At 26.2% G+C, this 22,672-nt stretch overlaps 5 protein-coding genes across 5 annotated transcripts; 2 read left to right on the top strand and 3 right to left on the bottom strand.

Annotated features, from left to right (window-relative positions):
* Window positions 1-206: 206 nt before the first annotated feature.
* Window positions 207-1,679, top strand: OCT59_015588 (uncharacterized protein; the record flags this gene model as incomplete). The annotated part of the gene is made up of 1 exon (XM_066140118.1): window positions 207-1,679. The coding sequence occupies one exon, from the start codon at window positions 207-209 to the stop codon at window positions 1,677-1,679; it is 1,473 nt and encodes a 490-aa protein (XP_066002930.1).
* A 2,955-nt stretch (window positions 1,680-4,634) lies between these two features.
* Window positions 4,635-5,726, bottom strand: OCT59_015587 (uncharacterized protein; the record flags this gene model as incomplete). Its single annotated transcript, XM_066140117.1, has 2 exons — window positions 4,635-5,294; window positions 5,361-5,726. 2 exons carry the CDS (start codon window positions 5,724-5,726, stop codon window positions 4,635-4,637), a joined length of 1,026 nt encoding a protein of 341 aa, XP_066002929.1.
* Window positions 5,727-12,317: 6,591 nt separating this feature from the next.
* OCT59_015586 (uncharacterized protein) lies at window positions 12,318-13,805 on the top strand (the record flags this gene model as incomplete). Its single annotated transcript, XM_066140116.1, has 1 exon — window positions 12,318-13,805. One exon carries the CDS (start codon window positions 12,318-12,320, stop codon window positions 13,803-13,805), a length of 1,488 nt encoding a protein of 495 aa, XP_066002928.1.
* Window positions 13,806-15,480: 1,675 nt separating this feature from the next.
* On the bottom strand, window positions 15,481-16,150 carry OCT59_015585 (uncharacterized protein; the record flags this gene model as incomplete). Its single annotated transcript, XM_025327940.2, has 3 exons — window positions 15,481-15,779; window positions 15,860-16,023; window positions 16,089-16,150. 3 exons carry the CDS (start codon window positions 16,148-16,150, stop codon window positions 15,481-15,483), a joined length of 525 nt encoding a protein of 174 aa, XP_025168813.2.
* Window positions 16,151-20,139: 3,989 nt separating this feature from the next.
* OCT59_015584 (uncharacterized protein) lies at window positions 20,140-20,523 on the bottom strand (the record flags this gene model as incomplete). Its single annotated transcript, XM_025327941.2, has 1 exon — window positions 20,140-20,523. The coding sequence occupies one exon, from the start codon at window positions 20,521-20,523 to the stop codon at window positions 20,140-20,142; it is 384 nt and encodes a 127-aa protein (XP_025168814.2).
* Between the last annotated feature and the right edge of the window lie 2,149 nt (window positions 20,524-22,672).

Here is a 22,672-nt window from a genome sequence, read left to right as displayed (position 1 = left end):
TCGGATGTACTGCAACAATTGTAACATCAATTTTGATCACATTGCAACACATGATCTAAACTTATACTGATCATCAAAAATTTTGTTACGCAATAATGAATCAATTAATACAGTGAACTCCGGAGTCCGGATGTTTAAAATATAAATTATTTTATTAATCACACGCTGCAGTAAAGTTCATAATATTTTTTTCTTAATACAATAAAATGGCATGTCAACTTCCAGCTGATTGTTTAAATGAAATTTTTGAATATTTAGAAATAGATAAATTCACTTTACACTCATGTTTGTTAGTTAATCGTCTTTGGTGTGAAACTTCTGTTAGAATTTTGTGGAGGAATTTTTTTGATTTTAAATTTGATCATAAGAGACCATTATTCAAAATATATTCGTCAATTCTTAGTACATTAATTGCTTGTCTTCCAGATGAGTCAAAAAATCTCTTGTATAATAATGGAATTTTCATTTTAACACCTACTTCAAAACCATTGTTATTTAATTATGCATCATTTTTCAAAGCTCTTTCAATTTATCGGATTAATATGATGATTGTTAATGTCCTCGAAAATGGACTATCTTTAATTTCAAAAGATAAAAATAGTTTAGTTGCAAATGAAATTATCAAAATGCTTGCAAACCAAATTACTTCTTTGAAAAAATTGTCTTGTTACCATAGTCATTATTATAAGCATAACTTTAATATTTCATTCCCTTATTTTCCTGGAGCGAGAGATCTTTCAGAATTATGTTGTAGTTCAGATCTTCCTTCGGATTTTTTTAATCAATTGTCTCAAATATGCCATAATTTACAATCTATTTCTATAGATTTTCGTAGTATTGTTAACTCATCTGTAAAAGATTTAATATCTTCTCAGAATAATTTAAAAGATTTAAATTTATCAGCTTTTGATGATGGAAGTTGGACAGATATTATACCTGCTATAACAAAACATTCTCATACAATTACAAAATTAAAATTTCGTAGTGATAATGATTTTTCATCATTCTCATTTATCAGTTCATTCACAAATTTACAAAAATTATTATTTTTATTCCTTGGTGAAGTAATTGTAGATTTTACAAAATTACAATATGTTAATTTTTCAAAATTACAAATTTTAAAAATTCCTTATGAATGTCCAAAACCTGAGTATGTAATGAAATTTTTAGAAAATAATGGAAAGAACCTTAAAGAGTTTTATACAGGTGAAAATAGCAAAGATTTAAGTTTATCTATTGCTAGATTTTGTCCAAATCTTAAAAATCTTTTCGTATTATTTAATAATGGTGAGCTAGATGTACTAAAAACTATACTTATCAGTTGTCAATACTTAGAAAGTATTAAAATTTGGTGTGGTATAAATTATTTATCAGAAAAAGAAGTATTAGAAACTGTTGCAAAATATTCAACAAATAATTTTTGTGAATTAAAAATACACCACATTACAACTTCAGATGCATCTCCGGATGATTTAGAGTCATTTTTTATATGCTGGGAAAGGAGGACACCAAAAAAATTACTTTCATTTACAATTATTGGGAATATAGAATATCAATTACATTGTGGTTATAATAGTTTGGAAACTTTAAAAGTAATAGAAAAATATGAAAATTTAGGTATTATTAAATTTGTAACTAAAAGTAAAAATGAAGGAAGTGAAGAAGGGGAGCAATTTTAGTTAACTTTTTATTTTTAGAATAAGCTTACTTTTTTTAGGAAATATAGGATTTTAGTGTTCATTTTAAATGATCGAGATTTATTGTCAGTATTATTTTAAGATTGATTTAAATGTTTTTTAGATTTCTTATTTTTTTTTTTTTTGTTTTATTATAAAATGTTTAAATAAAATTTTTATAATTCTCTACCTTTATTTTTTTTTTACCTTTAAAATTGAATTTTGTTTTAAGCTTTAAATTTCCTTACATCCCAACTTATGTACAGTATATACCGACCGATACAGTATAAAAAAAATCCTTTTTATCATTTTAAAATTATATGACTTAATTTATTTGACCTTCCAATATTCGACCTTCCATGCGTTTGGTATATAACGTTAAATTACTTTCGCCGTCGATATTGCTAATAGATAGATTCTTTGTTAAGCATATTAATAAAAGTTGTATGACAAAGGGCATTTTATTTTTCGCCAATAATTATATTTTTTTTGTCTTCAATTATTAATTTTACAAGAAAATCTGCGAATCATTTACTACTGCAGTCAATAATGCATTAAGAGGTTGTAATATTTATAATGGTAAACATAAATGCATAAATTTCAAAAGATATATAGTATTGTTATTTGTGATATTTGTAACAACAATTTGAATACTTAGAATCTAAGATTTATTTCATGTAAGTTTATGAAACAACTTTTAAACTCGAGAAATAATATTTAGACTATTAAAAAACTCTAATACGGAAGTTTATCACTTTAGCTTTAGAATATTTATGATACAATCATTATTGTAAATAGTTTATTATAAACTGTTTATTATTGGAAAAATATTTAATATTTATGTAACTTAGTAACATCACTTTATTTCATTAACAATTCTAATGCGTTCATTATTATCATCGTATAATTGTTATTATATGTAGTTTATTCAGTTATTTGTAATTATGTTTTATATCTAACTGCATCATTTTATTTATGAAGTATATTTACTAAATTCTAAATTTTATAACTTTGTTTTTTATATTTCAATTGTTTGATAATACTTTATTTAAATTATAAATAATGAATTCAATAACTTTGTAACGAATCTCTTTTTCAAACCATTATGTTACATAAAGTTATAGCAAAATTATAATTGGTACATTTTAAATAACTAAATCTATATCTATCTATATCTATATAATAAAAAAATTGTGTTTGTATGACTAACGTTTAGATTAGCCTGTAGAAATAATCTTTGAATTGTGCAATGCGTTATTCATCTGCGCCTTTACACCTGATCTATTACGTTATACAAATCATACAATGTTAATTACTAATGGTGTTAATAGGCCAGTTCATAATTGTTCGATCGGCATTTTTGATCGGGTTACACTAAATTTCACGATCAACGTTCATAATTGAAATGCTTGATCGCATATATTGATTAATCTATGAATACAAAAGTTGTCGCGTAGTCATTACTTTTATTCTTATAAAGTATAATTAAAAATTTACAGCAGTTAAAATGTCTAAACACAAGAAAATAAGGGAATTATTATCTTTTTATGTTATTACAGCTTGTCAAGATATGGAAAATGAAGATTTATTTGAGGAAGAAGGTGATTCAAGTGAAGAAGAAGAGGATGATTTGGTAATGCTTGGACTAACCTCATTACTTGGAATAAGATATTTAGAGCAAAGATCTTATCATGTAGCAAAATCAAAAGATTGGTACAATTATATTTTACCAAAATATGAAGACTGTAGATTTAAAAAAATCATTAGAATGAACTCTATAAATTTTCAAAAGCTTGTTTCCCTATTAATTACTCATCCAATTTTTCAAAATAATAGTAATCATTCACAAGCTCCTATTGAATTACAACTTGCAATTTTTTTGAGAAGAATTGGTTCTAAAGAAGATATATTTGGATTATGTTCAAGATTTGGAATTGCAGAAGGAACCGTTTATTTATACTGTAAAAGAGTAATGATTGCGATTTTTTCTTTAAAAAAAACTTTGGTTAAATGGCCAACAGGTGAAGCCAAGCAGAATATACATGAAGGATTTAAAAATATTGGCGAAATGGAAGATGTTATAGGTGCAATAGATGGTAGTCACATTGTATTAGCAAATGCGCCATTAAGGCAACCTGAAACATATTGGAACAGAAAAAAAAGATATTCTATACAATTGCAAGGAATTGTAGATTACAGAGGTATGTTTATAGATTATGAGATTGGATGGCCTGGCTCAGTTCATGATGCTAATAAGGTTTATAAAAATTCATACTTTTATCGAAATGTTTCTAAAATTATTAAAGGAGAAGAATATTTACTTGGAGACTCAGCATATCCTATATCTACTTTTTTAATTAAACCTTTTGTAAATTCTCAAAATCCTTCACAAATTCGATTTAATGTAATTCATTCTTTACATAGAGTAGTAGTTGAAAATGCATTTGGAAGATCAAAGAACAGATTTATTGCTTTAAAAGAATTAAATGTTAGAGTTATTTCTACTGTTGTAAAAATTACTGAATGTGCAATCATCTTACATAATTTTTTAGAACTAAATAATGATAATGTAGAAGAATTATATGAAAATGATGATGATGAAGATGGTGATGATGATAGTGATAATGATGAAGATATAAATCAAAATGAAATAGTAATGAAAAGAGAAGGAGAAAGAAAAAGAGAGCAATTAATGAATCTAATTATTAATCATTAATAAAATTCATTTAATTCCTAAATAAATTTATCATAATATTAACGTTATATGAATGTCATCTGTAAATGTTATTATGAATATTGTGCAAACAGTATATACAAATATTGAACACTACAAAATAAAACCTTTATTATTGTAAAATTATTACATAAACTTATCACTATTTACAAAAAAGAAAATTATATTAAAGCTATTAGAAAAAAAAATATACTAAGATTATCCTATAAGAGAATATTATTTCATTAGTTCGTATTGTTTGATTGTTTAAATTCCATCTCTTTCAATTTTAATTCATGCTCCATTTTCATTTTCTCTCTTTCAAATTCCCATTTCTGTTTTTCTACTTCTAATTTACCCATTTCAATAGTATGATTTTTTTCAATCCTTTCTTTTTCTAACTCAAGCTTCTTTTCCCATACTCTTTCTCTAGTTTCACTCATTGTAGAAATAGCCATAGCAATAGTATCTACATTATTTTTTTTTGATCTTTTAGGTGTTTTAGGTTCCATACCTGAAGATTCTTCGCCATCAATATCAGTAGATCTATTTACTATAAAAGAAGGTGCTATATTTTCGCGAGTACCAAAAATAGCATCCATTTTCTCATACCAATCCCAGTCTTTTCTCTCTACACCAGATTTTTCGTTATGAGCTTTAACCTCACCATAGTATTTGATCATCCTTGCTAACTTGCTTTTAATAGCATTAGGCTCTTTATTTTTTAGTACCTTTACGGACATTTCATTAAACAATTTAGTTTTATTACCTTTTGTATACTCATCAAAATTATCTGCAATGTATTGAAGTAAAATATCAACTTCATAGACTTGCCAATTGTTATTAGACTCGCCCTCATTACCAGATTTACGCTTATTATTAGATTTCTTTTTGTAGTTAACATCCTAAATTAATTTTAATTAAAATAAAATAAATTACAACTAAAAAATTAATAAAGTACTTTTACTCACTGTTAATTCTTTTTCGTCATTAATCTTTTCTTTTTCTTGTTGATAATTAATTTCTACATCAGAAACTTTATCATCAACAACATTTTCTTTTTGATATCTTTGTAACTCTGCAGATTCTCTCTCAAAATAGTTAGGCCCAGAAAAGCTTTGGCCAAAACTGCTTCCATTTTGTATATAAAAACTAGGAGCAACATAACTTTGTCTTGTTAGTAAGGGATTTTGGTATAAATCCACATTACTTTGTTCACAAATCCCAGTAGAAGGCGAAGGGTATAAATTTCTAGGCTTAATAGGCCTTAGTAACTTGTTATTTTTATATGAAATATTTACTTGAGGGTTGTTTAAAGGATCTTTCGGAAATTCCATTGGTAGAGAGGAAATAAGAAAGAAAAAACGCGTCTAGTATACGTTTTTACGCGTACTTTACCCTTATTTTATCAACTCGATCATAGCGATCTACGTTTTTGGTGGGTCAAAAAATCGGCTAGTTGATCGTTCTCGAGGTGAATTTTATTTGTCACAATTTTAGTGTAACCCGATCAAAAATGCCGATCGAACAATTATGAACTGGCCTAATGTGTTTGCGCCTGATCTATTCTTAATAGTTTATAAGACCACTTGATCGGCAAATTCATTCTAATTACTGATGTGCAGGAAAAGGTAAATTTGTATAATTCTGGCCGGAATTATACCATCCACATTATAAATTAAAAATTTTAATTGTGTCAAATTATATATTATTTGCCAAGACTTCCAGAAATTATTTAAATTTAAATTTTACGTTTTACACTTAAAGTTATAACTGATATATATCACATACTGTAACCTTTTTTTCCATCAAAATTAATTTAATCACTTTCTTAGAAAAGATCGAAATTTGATAAACGTGTGATCAAAAATGACGATCAAATATAATTACAATATACATACCTGCATACCCGATGCGACTACTGCTAGTAATATAATAAAAAAATACATGTCGATCTTCTAACGTTTAGATTAAGTCTGTATAAATAATCTTGAATTGTGTAGCATGATTCAGTGCCTGATTTAAACTTAAAAGTTAAGGCAATTTATTTGATCGGCAAACGTATAGATTTTTTTAACTTAGCTAATTTTTTGATCGGTTAAACAAAATTTTATTGTGAAGATAAATTTTTTTTGCAAACATATTTATTCAAAATAATCTTATTAAATGAAATTTTTTAAAATTAAGTCCCACATTTTCGATTTTAAAGAAAAAAATCACTGTATTTATTTTTAATGAAGTGATACAATAAAAAAAACAGTAACAATAAATAAAAAAGATAAGTAAATGACAATGATCAAGGAGAAAGATGCTAATAAAAAAAATGAAATAACAATGGAGTAATGGAAAGTAATAGAAGAAGAAAGGGAGTAAAAAAGAGTAATGAGAAGTGATAGGAAACAAAAAGGAAAATAGGACATGATGGATGATGAAAAAGAGTGATGGGAGACGAAAAGGAGTAATGGGAAGATGAAGAGGGGTTATGGGAGACTAAAAGGAGTGATTGTAGATGAAGAGAAGTGAAAAAGAGTGATAGGAGACGAAGAGGAGTGATGGGTGACGAAAAGAAGTGATGGGTGACGAAAAGAAGTGATGGAAGACGAAAAGGAGTGATGGGAGACGAAGAGGAGTGATGGGTGATGGAAAGGAGTGATGGATGACGAAGAGGAGTGATGGGAGACAAAAAGGAGTGATTAGAGACAAAATGGAGTGATGAGGGACGAAAAAGAGTGATGGGAGACGAAAAGGAGTGATGGGAGACGAAAAGGAGTGATAGAAGACAAAAGAAGTAATGGGAGACGAAAAGAAGTAATGGAAATGAAAAGAAGTGATTGAAAGACAAAAGAAATGATGGGAAGTAAATAGGAGAGAAAATGAAATAATGGAAAATGAAGATGTAATAGAAAATAAGGGGAGACAAATAATGAGAAGTAGTATAAAGTGAAAAATGATGAGAGACAAAAATAAAAAAGTGATCATGAGGAAACAAAGTAAAAAATAAACCATAAAGTAAACAAAAAATGAAGTTAGTAAGAAATGAAATATAAGATAAAAACGAAATAAAAAAAAATAAAAAAAATAAAAAAAATACCTTTATTAATTGTAGAACTGAAAGAACTAAAATATCTGAAAAAAAAATAAATAAATTAGTGAAAAACGAAATATGAAACAAAAACAAAATAAAAAATAAAAAAATGAGTAAGAAGCGAAATGTAAAATGAAAAACGACTGAACCTTACTGGAAGAACTAAAGGACCTAAAAATGATGAAATAGAATTAAATATGTAAATTATATAAATTGTATAAATTTATTAGTCTAACCTTACCATATTGTAAATATTTATTATCAAAATACTATCCCCGGCGCAGCGCGACGGGTTACACCTAGTTTTTATTATAAATTAATTCATTAGCATAATTGCCAAGTGCCAAGTAATTCGCTTATTTATATAATAAGCAATATTGTATGTTTGTATTTTATTTCTATTTTTTTAATTATTTGAAATACTTAATAGTAATCTACGGTTGGAATTAGTCCTCCGAATGATACGAGTCAACCCGGGTTAATTTGACCCGACTCGACTTTTAAATCGGGTCAGTACTAACGATTTTTAATGACCCATGACCCGCATGACCCGCATGACCTGACCCGCCAGGTCGGATCATAAATTTCCTTGACCCGGGTTTGACCCGGATTTGACCTGGATCAACCCGGATGTTTTTAATTCTGGCAAAATTATAATTTTGGCCAAAATTAAGCCAAGAATTAGTTTTAACAAATATTAACATAGCTTAATCAGAAAAATAAAAAAATTAACCTTTGGCTTTTGAGAATAATATTTTTCTGATAGCTTTAGAATTCCAATTTATTTTTGATTTGAATATCTGCTAATTATTTTGCCTAATTCTTTAACTTTTATTATATTAAACCAGGTTCAAAATTCGTATTTTTAATTTTATTTTAGATAATTTAGTCTAGGAGAAAAATAAGAGCTAGTGTTACATGTTTTGTATAACCATTCATGATACAAATTTCAGGTGGCTACTAGTGGTTAATCACTAAGTTGCCTTTTTTTCAAATAAAAGGAAATTAATTTTGTTATTATTAGAAGAAAATCTCACATAATATAAGTTAGTACCCATTTTACTTAAATGTTCGGGTCTAACCCAGGTTACACGAGTTAAATTATACTCGGTCGAGTCAAGGGTCGGGTTACAAAAATATGAGACCTGAATAAATACGAGTCTTATATTTTTTTATTCAGATCGGGTCGAATATTTCCTCAAAACCCGACCCTACTTGACCCGGTAGGAGCACTAGTTGGAATAACTATATCAGGATAATCAGTAGAATTACTATAATTTGTCCATTCATAATCGACTTTACAGTAGTACGTTACCACCCTTTGTGGACCTTGATACTAAACATATATGACAATAATAATTGAACAATTAAAAGAGTACTATAGAATAGACTATTTTATTTTGTTAAATTTGGCAAAGTTTTTTGCGAAGTTAATGTAGTTTTAATAATAAATAATTGTCTAAGATTTTTTTTATTAAAAGATATAATTGTCTGAGATCTTTTTTCGTTAGAAATCAAACTAAAATGATCAACAGTATGAAAAAATATTTTTTTTCGGAATCATCTTTAAGAATATCTCTGCAAGAAGAAACTACACAATGTATTTAGGACAAAATTTTTCTACTAAAACAGGAAAAATAAAATCTATTTGGCCATAACTATTTATACAACTAACAGTATGGCATAACTTAAGTTAGGTAAATTATCATTATATTAGATGGGTTAAATTATTTTCTTTATTTTTAACATTAATAAATTGATCTGCGAATTCACCTGATATGAAAATCCCGTGTATGTCATTTTTACCGCAGTCAATGAAGTCAACATGACAATCATGACAACATGTTGACAACTTCAACATAAAATTACATCTAAGGTTAATTTTCACTTCCAATCGTATGACAAACACTCTCTTCTCTTTACAAGTTTTTACAATGTTTTCAAAATTTTTGGTAGAGTTAGTATCTAATGATTATGAAAAACTTTTTGAAACTGAAATAGGTTATGACGTTGTTATGTATGCTGGAGAAGAACCGAATGTTAAAGAAATCCATGCTCATTCAAATATTTTATGCATTAGGTCTATATATTTTCGTGCAGCATTTTCTAATAAATGGGCTGAAAAAAAGGATGGAAAATTTATTTTAAGGAAACCAAATATTTCGCCTTATTTATTTAATACTATTATCAGGTAACAACGTACTATGTTATAAAGTTTTAATAATTGTCTAAAAATATCAAATTAATAATTATTGGATTATATTTTAAGGTTTATTTATTGTGGAAACATTGAATTAAAAAATTTGCAAGGATCAGATGTATTGAAATTGTTGATAGCTGTAGATGAACTCAATATCCAACAATTAGTTTCTCATATTCAAGAATATTTAATTGAATATCAAACTGAGTTTTTATATCAAAACTCAACTGACATTCTTGAAACTGTTTATCAGCATGAGACATTTACAGATTTATGGAATTTTTGTCTTGAAAAAATTTGTAAAGAACCTAAAATTTTATTTGATTCTTATAAATTTATTAATTTAAAACTCCTTTATTAGAATTATTATTAACAAGAGATGATTTAAATATGAACGAAATCGAAGTTTGGGAAAGTTTATTGACATGGTGCTTGTGTCAACAAAATATGGAAAGTGATCAAACTAAATGGAGTACAGATGACATTATAAAGATTGAGAGGTCATTACATATGTTTATTCCATTAATTAGATTTTATGATATTTAACCTACAGATTTCTTTTACAAAGTTTATATTTACAAAGAAATCTTACCAAAAGATTTGATTCATAATCTTTTGGAATTTTATATTGTTCCTAATATTAAACCTAAAACTAACACAGCACCTTCAAGAAAGCTAAAACTTAATCCAACTTTAATTCAATCAAATCACATTCCTTTATTTGCTTCATGGATTGATAGAAAAGATTCCTCCTATAACAAAAATGAAATTCCTTATGAATTTAAATTATTATATCATTCAAATCGGGTTGGATTTAGCGCTGAATCATTTCATCAAAATTGTGATAATAAAGGAGCCACTATTTGGGTAGCAAAAATTCAAGGTCCAACACAATTAATTGGAGGTTATAATCCACTTGATTGGAATGGAAATGATGAATGGAAACCTACTACAGATAGTTTTATGTTTAGTTTCACAGATGGAAAAAATATTTCTACTGCAAAATTAGGTTATGTTAAAAAACCAAATTATGCTATTTATTGTGATAATAGTCAAGGTCCACATATGGGTTATTTTTATTGTAAAGGCTATAATATATGGAATACTTATGGTGGTAATTTTTATCCTAATATAGGTATCCCAACTTCTAATTTTTCAGTAGATTATTATGAAGTATTTCAAGTAATTATAAAATAGAGAAAATTTAAATATTCAGTATGAATATGATTATTATGTACTGTATATAAACTGATGAATGATATGCTTACATAATTTCTTGGCACTTGGTAATAAATAATTTATAATAATAATTTAGTATTCAAAATGCACCAGTTGTAAATTTGTTATAGCTTTTTTCATTAATTAAAAATGTTGTTTTGCTATAATATAAATTGGTGTATTATCAAACAATTGTAATATAAAATTAAATTATAAAATTTAGAATTTAGTGATTGTACTTAAAAATAATGATACATTTATAGAAAACTTCAGATTTACTTGTTTTGCTTTCTTTTTATCATGATTTTAATGATCAAAGATCTAATTCTACTAGTAGTATATAAACCAAAAACTGTTCGTGTTCAACTTAAAGCAAGTTAAGCTACTATATTTTGGAAAAGTTTTGATTAAACTTGATATATAAGATTGAAGCCATTGACCGAATTTAAACTAAACTGTTTAATAAATTAGTATAATTATTAATTATTATTTAGGGACAGCTCTGGAGGCCGATGAGAGTCTGGAGCTCTATTAGTATGATACTATATTGATTAATGAATATCCGATGAGCTAGATACTAAATATAAATGGCAATAATAATATAAATGATTACATGATGATTTGAATATTAAGTTTTTATTTTCTTTATTATTTATTTATTTTTAGTGGTGTGTACGAAGAAGCAGCTATTAAAGACTTCCCATCATTTCTTTTTGTCCTTTTCGTCTCCTGTCACACCTCTTCATCTTCATCTTTCCATCACTCCTTTTCGTCTTCCATCACTCATCTTCATCTTCCCATCACTCCTCTTTAACTCCCATTACTCCTCTTCATCTACCATCATTCCATATTTCTCCTTTTTGTTTCCTATCATTTCTCACTACTCTTTTTTACTCTCTTTCATCTTCTATTACTTTCCATTACTCCATTGTTATTTTATTTTTTTATTAGCACCTTTTCTTCTTGATCATTGTAATTTACTTATCTTTTTATTTATTGCTATGATTGTTTCTTTTATTTGTATCACTTCATTAAAAATACAGTGATTTTTTCTTTAAAATGTAAATGTGTGACTTAAATTTTATTATTTGCAAATTAGATAAGATTATTTTGAATAAATAAGTTTGCAAAAATTTTTTTTAAAATACCTTTTGCGATAAAATTTTAAATCAAAAATTATTCATAAACAAAATGTTACACAGTTATTGGATTTCATTGATCTTCACTTTTACTTCCAATTATAGGCAGATCAGCTGATTGATCTACATTATTTAAACTTCCAATTTTAAACTGTGTAACTGTTTTTCTGACCCTACATTTACTACCATATGGTTTATGGTCATACATCGGAGTTTATATAAAACGTACTTCATTATTTATTTACTATTTTTATTTTATTTCATTTTATTTATTCAAAAAAAAAAAATGTCCAAACTTAATAAACATATTCTTTTCTTGATATTTGAGGAATTACAAAATAATTCAAAATTCCTCTTTTCATGCCTAATGGTTAATAGAATATGGTGTGAAACCGTTATTCCAACCTTATGGAGGAATCCTTGGTGCTATTCTATTAATTATAAAAAAATTTCTTTATACTCCATTATTACTTCTTATTTGTCAGATGATATTAAAGAATTATTAACAAAGAGAGGGATTCTAATTTTAGGTCAATCACTTGCATTTGATTATTTGTCTTTCTGTAGGAATATCAATATAAAAGTTATAGATGATATAATTTCCATTGGATCATCATTAGAATATAATCGATTTTATTTACAAGAGGAAATTTACAGTTTATTGGTAAAGAAATGTCCAGAAATAAAGTACTTAAATATATGTGGTACCTATGAGATAGTATATCATCCAGAAGCAAAGGTTCGTCTTGAATCACTTTGTGAATTAACATGTGACACATTGATTGATTCCAGGTACTTTTACAGATTAGCGCATATTTGTCAACAAATACAAAGAATTATCATTATTAACAAAAACTTAAAAGCTAATCAGGGAACTATTAAGTTAATCGAATTTCAAAAAAATTTAAAATATTTTAAATGGGTAGATGAGTTTGAAGTAGAAGATGATGGCATTTGTTATTGGGAAGTATTAGAAGACCCATATACAGGAATTTTTAACGTATTAAAAAAACATGCAAATACTCTTAATCATTTTGATATAAACCTTCGTTATGAATATGACGATTATTTTGATTATTACGATATTTACAATGAATGTAATTATACATTTCTACACTATGCACTCCTAGAACTTCATAATTTAAAAATATTAGAAATTAATTCTCCTATATTTTTAAATAATGATGTTTTCAATAAAAAGTTGGAAATGGTGGCTTATCGTAACCTTGAGATCCTAGAGATAGGTTTTACAGATATTTATCAAGTCAATTGTATGATTAAAAATAGCTTATGTCTTAGAGAATTAAGGATTAACGATTTTCACTGGAATGATGTTAATTTTTATAATTACTCTCTTGAATTTATTCGTACAATTTGTGAAAATTGTCTTTTAATTGAATATTTAACAATTCCTGTATTTCCATTATTGGAGAATCACTTTATTGAATTTGAAAAATTACTTAAAAAATGTCAAAAATTACAATCATTAAATTTTAAAGAAACATATTATGAATCAGGGAGAGAGTTAGAATTTGGAGATTACTTGTCAAATGTGTTAATTAGGGAAGCATCAACAAATCTAAGAGAAATTAGAATTCCTTATAACATTGAGTTTTCTTTAAAAACTTTAGAAACATTCCTTGAAAAATGGAAAGGACGACCTGCAGTTTCCTTATATTTTGATAGTGCTTATTTTTATCGAAAAGATAATTCATATATGAAACTGTTCGATAAATATAAAATTGAAAAAGTTATTAAAGATATAAACGTGTAAATAATTTCAATTGCATATTGAAATTATTTATGACTACAAATTTTATTTGCGGTATAACAACTGAAAATTTGAAATAGTAATTATATAGTATTCATGTATTATGAATTATAAGAGAAAGATTTTTATCTATAACGTAGTTTCTGATTTTTTTTAAACACAAATAATTCCACCTAATATGGATAATATATTTTTAATTTCTTATATATATTATAAATTTAAATTTCTATATCTTTTAATTACTGATTAACAATTAAATTCTTTCAGAGTATGATATAAATTAATTTAAGATTTTCATCTTGCGCTTTATTTAATTTATCTTGAACTTTGAATTGATGTTGGTTCAGAAACATCTACTTTAAGCATGATTATTAATAAAATTTATTAATTTACTTAATATTACATTAAAGTTTGTCAATTTTTATATTTAATAACTTCAGATGTAATAATATGTTTGTTTGCATGATAAATATGTAAAGAATTAGTTAAAGATCAATAACAATTCTTCGGTAAGATGATGAATATAATAACTGGCTACTTTGGGTGCTCCAGCTTTAGCTAAAAAACCAAATAATCAAAATAATGAAAGAAATAAACCTGTTGAATTATTTTTATTTTTGAGTGACTTGTGTAAAGATTTAAGACCAAAACTTCCAGTTGATTATAAAAAGGCTATTACTGATTGTCTTAGAGAAATTGGAAAGGTATTAATTAAATTATTGATACTGTATTTCAAATAATATATTTTATATATTTTATTCAACCGCTGCTGGAGTATTAATTTCTTTGAAAATGTTTTTATTGGTTCTTACTGTTCTTGCAGAATATTCTGAAAAAGATAATTCTATTATGAGAGAATGAGCATATAATGCAAATCTCATCAATGATAAATATTCGAAAAATCTACGGCACGTAAGTAATAAGAGAAGAACTTGAATTTCTAGTTACTTCTTTTCTAAAATGAATAAGAGCAAATAAATCGTAAGCCCTATAAAAATTTATTCCATATTTTTTATTCCATGTTATTTCTGCAAATGTATCATATTCGTGAAGTTTTTAAAGAAATTACGGATAAGAATTTTTACAGGAAAGTGATAAATAAAATTTACCATATGTTATTTAGTTAAATTCAATATATTAATAAATATAAATTAATTAATAAATAAACAAAGAAACAGCAATCTAAAAAAAATAAATGATTAAATAATTAATCATCAATTTCACTAAATGAGATTTACTTTTCTTGGAATTCTAAGTTAATTTCGTCACTAATTTTGATATGCTTTCCTGTTTTTTTTTGTAAATAAAAAAAAAACTTAACAATGTAATTATTGCATACACTTACTATTGACTCCATTAGTTTGAATTTCATCTTCAATATGAAGAATTATTTCTGAAATTAATTTGCTTAATTGTTTACTAGTATAAATTACTTTCTGCACGAATTTTTAATAATAAAATCTCTACTTGGACAATAATTATTATTATAATATATTAATATTAATAGTATTATAAAAAGTTTTGCATATTTTCATACATACCTTTAAATATCACTCAAATTCTTTTGTTACATATTCCAAAAAATGAGTTTAATAATAATTAATAATTCTTTATTATTTGATTAATTTGATTATTCAATTATTTTTCATATTTATAATTTAAGATTATAAGCTAAGTATTACGTACTTTGCTTCAATGAATTCATTAATGAATTAGACGAAGATTTGGAAGTAAAAGAACTTAATGATCTACTTGTATAAATTGCTTTTGAATGAGCCTCTTCACTAAATTCTGGACCAAGCAACTTAGATTTTATTAATTGCAATCGTAATTCATCAGCTTGATTAAACTGATTAACATCTTTTCCCATATTAGCCCAAAGATCAAGACTTTCCCAAACTTTTGCTGAAGGTCTCTTTTTAGGATCAGTATTCCAGCATTTTTTCATTAAATTAACAAAATCTTCTGGAGTATCATCTGTAATTTTAGGCTGATAAATATAATTGGTATAACTAAGTGTTTGTTGAAGCAACTATAAGAGCGCCCTGTCCTATTACCCCTGCCGGTTATATTTAAAGAATTTTCATTATTTTCCAAATTTGTAATTACTTGAGGATATATTCTAAAACTTGTGTAACTAAACTTTATAAAATTATATATCTCTAATATGCTAGAATTTTTATCAATGTTATTCACAAAATTAGCAATTTGATTATAGTAACTAGAAAAAAAGAAAAATACATGATATATAATGTTCTTAAAATAATTTTCAAATTAATTATTTACCAAATATTATTCCTTTTAAATTGAAATTTCTTCATTCTACCAGTGATTGTAAATCTCTGCATTTACCTATTATGAGAAAGAAAAATTATTAATAGTGTGCTAAATTTTTATTTAATGGTAAAGAAGACATAGCCAATTCCTCCTTTAGAATTAGCAGACTTTACTGACAACAAAGTAGGATATTATCTGCTTGAGTTGGTTATCAAGTGAACAAGAGAAATAAAAAAAAATAAAAATAAAAAAAAAGAAAAAAAGGGAATAAAAAAATAAAAATAAAAATAAAAGAAAAAAGAAAAAGCAGGTAATTTCATAGGAATTACCCACTTTGCTCACCCTTACCCAACCCAAACAAATAAATCCAGTACCCTCCTAAGTAAAATTTGTGAACTCCCCGACTCAAATGAGTTATCCGTTCTAATTTTAGCTTAGGAAGTTACCCACTTTGCAAATAAAAAAATACACACCTCTTTTAAAGTCTCTTAATAAGACATTTACACTTATCTAAAAGTCAGTAATGTTCCATTCAGAGAATTTTCATCTGTTGTCCAGTATTTCAATACAAAATAATGCTGTAATTGATAAATAATTGAATACAATTCAATAATAAGAAATCAGATAACAAATATAAAGCATAAATATAAAAAAAATTTTTCACATTTTAATACTTGTTATGCACTCTTTTTCAAGAATTCCTCTAGGAAATTTCTTCATTTTACCAGTGATTGTAAATCTCTGCATTTACCTATTATAAGAAAGAAAAAATTATTAATAGTGTGCTAAATTTTTATTTAATGGTAAAGAAGACATAGCCAATTCCTCCTTTAGAATTAGCAGACTTTATCAATAACAAAGTAGGATGTTATTTGCTTGAGTTGGTTATCAAGTGAACAAGAGAAATAAAAAAAATAAAAAAAAAAGAAAAAAAGAGAATAAAAAAATAAAAATAAAAATAAATAAAAAAGAAAAAGCAGGTAATTTCATAGGAATTACCCACTTTGCTCACCCTTACCCAACCCAAACAAATAAATCCAGTACCCTCCTAAGTAAAATTTGTGAACTCCCCGACTCAAATGAGTTATCCGTTCTAATTTTAGCTTAGGAAGTTACCTACTTTGCAAATAAAAAAATACACACCTCTTTTAAAGTCTCTTAATAAGCCATTTATACTTATCTAAAAGTCAGTAATGTTCTATTCAGAGAATTTTCATCTGTTGTCCAGTATTTCAATACAAAATAATGCTGTAATTGATAAATAATTGAATACAATTCAATAATAAGAAATCAGATAACAAATATAAAGCATAAATATAAAAAAAATTTTTCACATTTTTAATACTTAATATGCACTCTTTTTCAAGAATTCCTCTAGGAAATTTCTTCATTTTACCAGTGATTGTAAATCTCTGCATTTACCTATTATTATAAGAAAGAAAAAATTATTAATAGTGTGCTAAATTTTTATTTAATGGTAAAGAAGACATAGCCAATTCCTCCTTTAGAATTAGCAGACTTTATCAATAACAAAGTAGGATGTTATTTGCTTAAGTTGGTTATCAAGTGAACAAGAGAAATAAAAAAAATAAAAAAAAGAAGAAAAAAAGGGAATAAAAAAATAAAAATAAAAATAAATAAAAAAGAAAAAGCAGGTAATTTCAGAGGAATTACCCACTTTGCTCACCCTTACCCAACCCAAACAAATAAATCCAGTACCTTCCTAAGTAAAATTTGTGAACTCCCCGACTCAAATGAGTTATCCGTTCTAATTTTAGCTTAGGAAGTTACCCACTTTGCAAATAAAAAAATACACACCTCTTTTAAAGTCTCCTAGTCATTTTACACACATCTAGTAAACTGGCAATACTCCATTCAGAGAGCTTTCACCTGTTGCCTAGTGTTTCAATGCTGTAACTGGTAAATAATTGCCCATAAATTTTTGATAAGATTTAAGTTGAGACTGTTGGATGGCCATTTTAACACTACTGAAACATTTTCCTTAAGAAAGGCTTTTGCAAGATGGCTGGTATGCTTGGGATCATTGTCTTGTTGGAAGCACCAATGATCACCAAGCATCTGGAAGATCTCAGTAATATGTGTACGAAGAATTTCCACAATCCACATAAAATTTGGCATTCATAATTTGTTTAAAACAAAATAATTTTGTTTTTCCTTTCACGTAGAAATCACCTCATGCCAATCTTAAGGCATAATCCGAACTGGTCTTTCTCCTTTATACCATTGTTCAACGGTGTTTCTAAAGATTTGAAAAGCAGTTTTATCAGTAAAACCAGTTTGTCCCATTGGTTATTAATATGTTTTTTTGCCCACTCCACACGCTTTACCTTATGTGTTTCGGTCATCAGCATAGGGGTTGCATTAGGCAGTCTTTTTACATAACCAATACTTGAAAGATGCCTTCCAATGGTTCTATACGATACTTCTACGCCTATATTTTCTCCAAAGTTCTTGTGGAAAGAGACGTATCATGCCTTACATATTGACCAAGTGCACGGGAGACATTTGTGGTAATCTTTTTAGGTCTCCAGCATGCTTTATAGTCCCATTTTCTTTTAATTTTTTTATATTATCGTAAATAGTGGACTTTGGGATGTTTGTTAACTTATGTAATTCTTTTACATTATGAATACCGTTATTTCATAAATGTAATAAGAAAACTTCACAAGACGTTTTTTTATTCAAAGAAGACATTACGATGGGAAGTTTCTTGCGAAAGGAAGGGTATAGGTAAACACAAAGGTTGTTAAACGTAAAATACAACCATATTATTTATTATTTGTTATATTCGGACTCTAGGGCATTTTTGGAAAGAACGTTCTAAAAAAGGGGAGTATTTTTTTTTTTTTTTTGGAGAAAACTGATGGTATATATATACTTGTTTACAAGTAAAAAAATCGCGACTCACAACTGTGAGTAAAAAATGATCGTATCTCATGTGATTCTGCAATTGATGATGTGCGGAGCTTGTATATGTATAGTATCAGTTTTTAATAGTTATAGTTTTATTTATATTAGCTGTTAGTGTATTAATATGTAAATATATTTAAAAATACTCATTATATATTAAGTGGCTTAGTGATTAAAATAGTATAATTTTATGTCCGACGTGATTATTTTAAACAATTGAGACATATTGTGGGAATAGGTGTGGGAATACAGTGATGAAAAAAAAGATGATGTCAAAATCATTGTACTACATCACTTGAAATAATAAAGATCGGCAAATTATCTAAATTTTTGAATATGTCCGATTCATATCATCTGGTATTGATTATCTGCGACTTTATTAAATCATCGACGGCTGATTTATTTTTTTCATTGAACGCGCTTTCGTTATCTCATTTATGAGTACCTGTTTAATAATATTAAAATTTTGAAACCTAATTAATATCAAGGTAGATAATCTATTATCAATAATAACTTGAAATACTCTATTTCAAAAATTTCTCTATTAATGATTTTCTATCATATGAATGTTGCTTACCAACAATATTATTAATAAAAGATCCTGATGATTTGATATACAAATCTTGTAAACCAAAATATGATCTCTCTTCTTTTTCAGACTCAACTTAATATAGGATTAAATGTTGTTAATGAAAATAAAATAAATTTGACGTTATACATTGATAATTTATATGATTATGGGGTCTTCCATCTGCTACCATTTTGGTACGACACCATTATATCCAACAATTATCTCTCTTAGGTGGCGAACTTTAATTATAAGAATAGTTGGTCCCTAATTATCGCAATGTTTATGAAATTTATCAATCCCAAAACCATCACGACTAGCAAAGTGTTCCTTTTTTTCTTATCGATCTAACTTGCTATTAATGCAACATCAAATATATATCTTGGAGGCAGAATTTGAAAAATATTGAGTAACTTCATCATCGAAATCATCAGGTAAAATATTTTTAAAATAAGTTCTAAACTTCGTGTATTCATCAAGTGACATTTGAAAAAATCGAATATGAAAGATACAACTTTGTAAAGTTTTCTTTAGATCTATGAAATTCAATGGTTTCATTATTTAATATGGAATTGGTATTTTTGATTCCCATTTAATTAAATATTCCCAAATTTTAATTTCTTCTAATTTAAGATAATCACATCTTAAAAATTGAACAAGTTTAGTTTCTTCCATTTTTAAGTAATCATCTGATTCAAAAATAACTTCGGGATTATTACACAACAAATCTATTTCAACTTTATGTAAATTAACGAAATTATCACATTGTAAAATTTTAACAATATCTTTTGTTTTCCATTCTAATATATTCCAAAGCAAAACTTCCTCAAGTTGTTGATAAAGCTCAAGTAATTCAAGTTCATCAGCGGAAATTATAACATCAATTATAAGACTAATCTCATTATTTTCAACGGAAATTATCCCCGAATAAATATACCTATTCATAATAATTTTGATTTTGAGGTAAATTTTTTTTCTTTTTTATTAAATATAATGGAAGTAAATACTTACTTTATTAGAACTTGAAATATCAAAAGTGAAATGTTAGGCTTTTTAAAAAAAAATTATTCCATTTTCTTTTTTTGCCCATCGTAAAGATAAAGTATTTTAAAATAATTGGATCTAGAAGCTAAGATTTCTGAATGTAGGTTAAATTCTTTAATATTCTGTTCTTTACCAACTATAATTTTTACATTATAGTCAATAGGATCTTGGAGCAAATTTAAAAAATCTAAGGTACGATTCATATTTTACAAATTTTGTAAAATAAAAGAAAATAAGGCAAAATTTAGGTTTATGTAATAAAAAACCAATCATTATACCCTTTAACTATTGAAATCACAAAAAAAAAATCACAAAAAAACACATGGAAGAAAAATAAGAATCACGGTGAAGTTACCATAAATAATAAAATGGGAATTTAAAATGCGGGTTGAGTATTTGTTTAGAATAATTATATTTTATTATAACAATTGATAATAAAATTTGTATACTGTATTTTTAATAATAGAGACGAAAAGCAATTCATATAAGATCATAGAAGTGAGTAACTGAAGGATTATTGGATATTGGTGTATAATTCTTATATGTTTAATACGACTCAATATATGTTTTTGATTTACTTTAATATTATATTTAATTTTTATATTTAAGTCATATTTTTACAAAAATATATTAATTATTATAATAAAGTTAAAAAATAATTGCTTACGGCATTTAAATGGAGTGTTTAATTTTTTCGTTTCAATATAAAAAATCACGTATTTGATTGGATATATGTCATGTGATTGCAGATCATTTGTATGTTGTCGCACATGAATTTCAATAAAATGAAACAACAATTTCAAAGAAAGAGTATTTTCAAAATCAGAGACTTTAAACGATAATTTCACGTGAGGAGGGGAAACTTGAATAACATTATTTCAAGTAAATCTCTTGGAATTTAACGATCATAACTTATAGGAGAGGAATTTTTTAGTTTAAAAACATAAATACCGTAACATCATTTTTTTGGACTTTTTTTATAAGGATTGGTCTTTGACTCTTGTGTAAGTGAATATTATCCAGGGTGTGGATTCTTTTTTTTTCATTTTAAGAATGTAACTAATATTCTTCAAATCGATGTCATTTTATTTATGGTCCCTTCTTATAGAAGTATGTTTTAAAGAGAAATTGAAAGTACTTTTTATATAAAAAAATACATATATTATCTCATTATTAATTAACGTCATACATTAATTTTATAAACATCTCATTAATAAAAAATGAATATAAAAAATTGAACCTAAATAGATTTTAACAAATTTTTAATAATAACATAATAAATATAATTTGTTTCACCATAAACATTTTTTAATGATACATTTTTTAAGTGCTCTTAAGTAATTTTTTTAAAAAAAATTAGCATTAACAACATAATATAATTTTATTTGATACTTTTTTTTTTGAACAATTTTATTTTAATAAAAGATAATTTTTTAAAAAATAATTTCAATACAAATACAATATATTCAAAAAAAATAATATATATATACTAAACAGATGATCCAACTCCTCTACGTACCCTTTCCATATATTATCATCCACAACAGTTTTTGACCCAGTATAATTTCAATCAGCGATTCTAATTAAACAGCCATTGCGGCGGCGGATTTATGAAATTTGGCAAAAACCCTGCTGCACCCTCGGGAATTAAAATTGACTTACAGAAACATTAAGCTTTTTTCCTAAAAAATGTCAAATATGACGCACCTTTAACACTGGAAAAATTTGTTAGGTAACGGAAAAATTGGTTAGACGCAAGATTTGGGGTACAAAAAAATTTTTTAGGGCTCATTTTTGACTGTTCACTAATTAATTTGGGAAATTTGGTGACTAAAAGACTGTCAAATATTTATTTAATTTGACATGACGGACAAATTTAGGGTATTTCATAAATCCGCCGTGATGCAGTACCGTTGATAAATCTGGATCATGCAAATACATCATTTATAATACTGTATAAACATGGTAATTAAAAATATAAATGAAAAAAACGCGTTGCCATAAATATGATTTTACCAATAGTACTAAAATGATTTAATTAATTTTGAAA

Source organism: Rhizophagus irregularis, chromosome 23, assembly GCF_026210795.1.
Source record: "Rhizophagus irregularis chromosome 23, complete sequence".
In the NCBI taxonomy this organism is placed as follows: domain Eukaryota; kingdom Fungi; phylum Glomeromycota; class Glomeromycetes; order Glomerales; family Glomeraceae; genus Rhizophagus; species Rhizophagus irregularis.
This window is presented reverse-complemented; position numbering and strand designations above follow the sequence as displayed.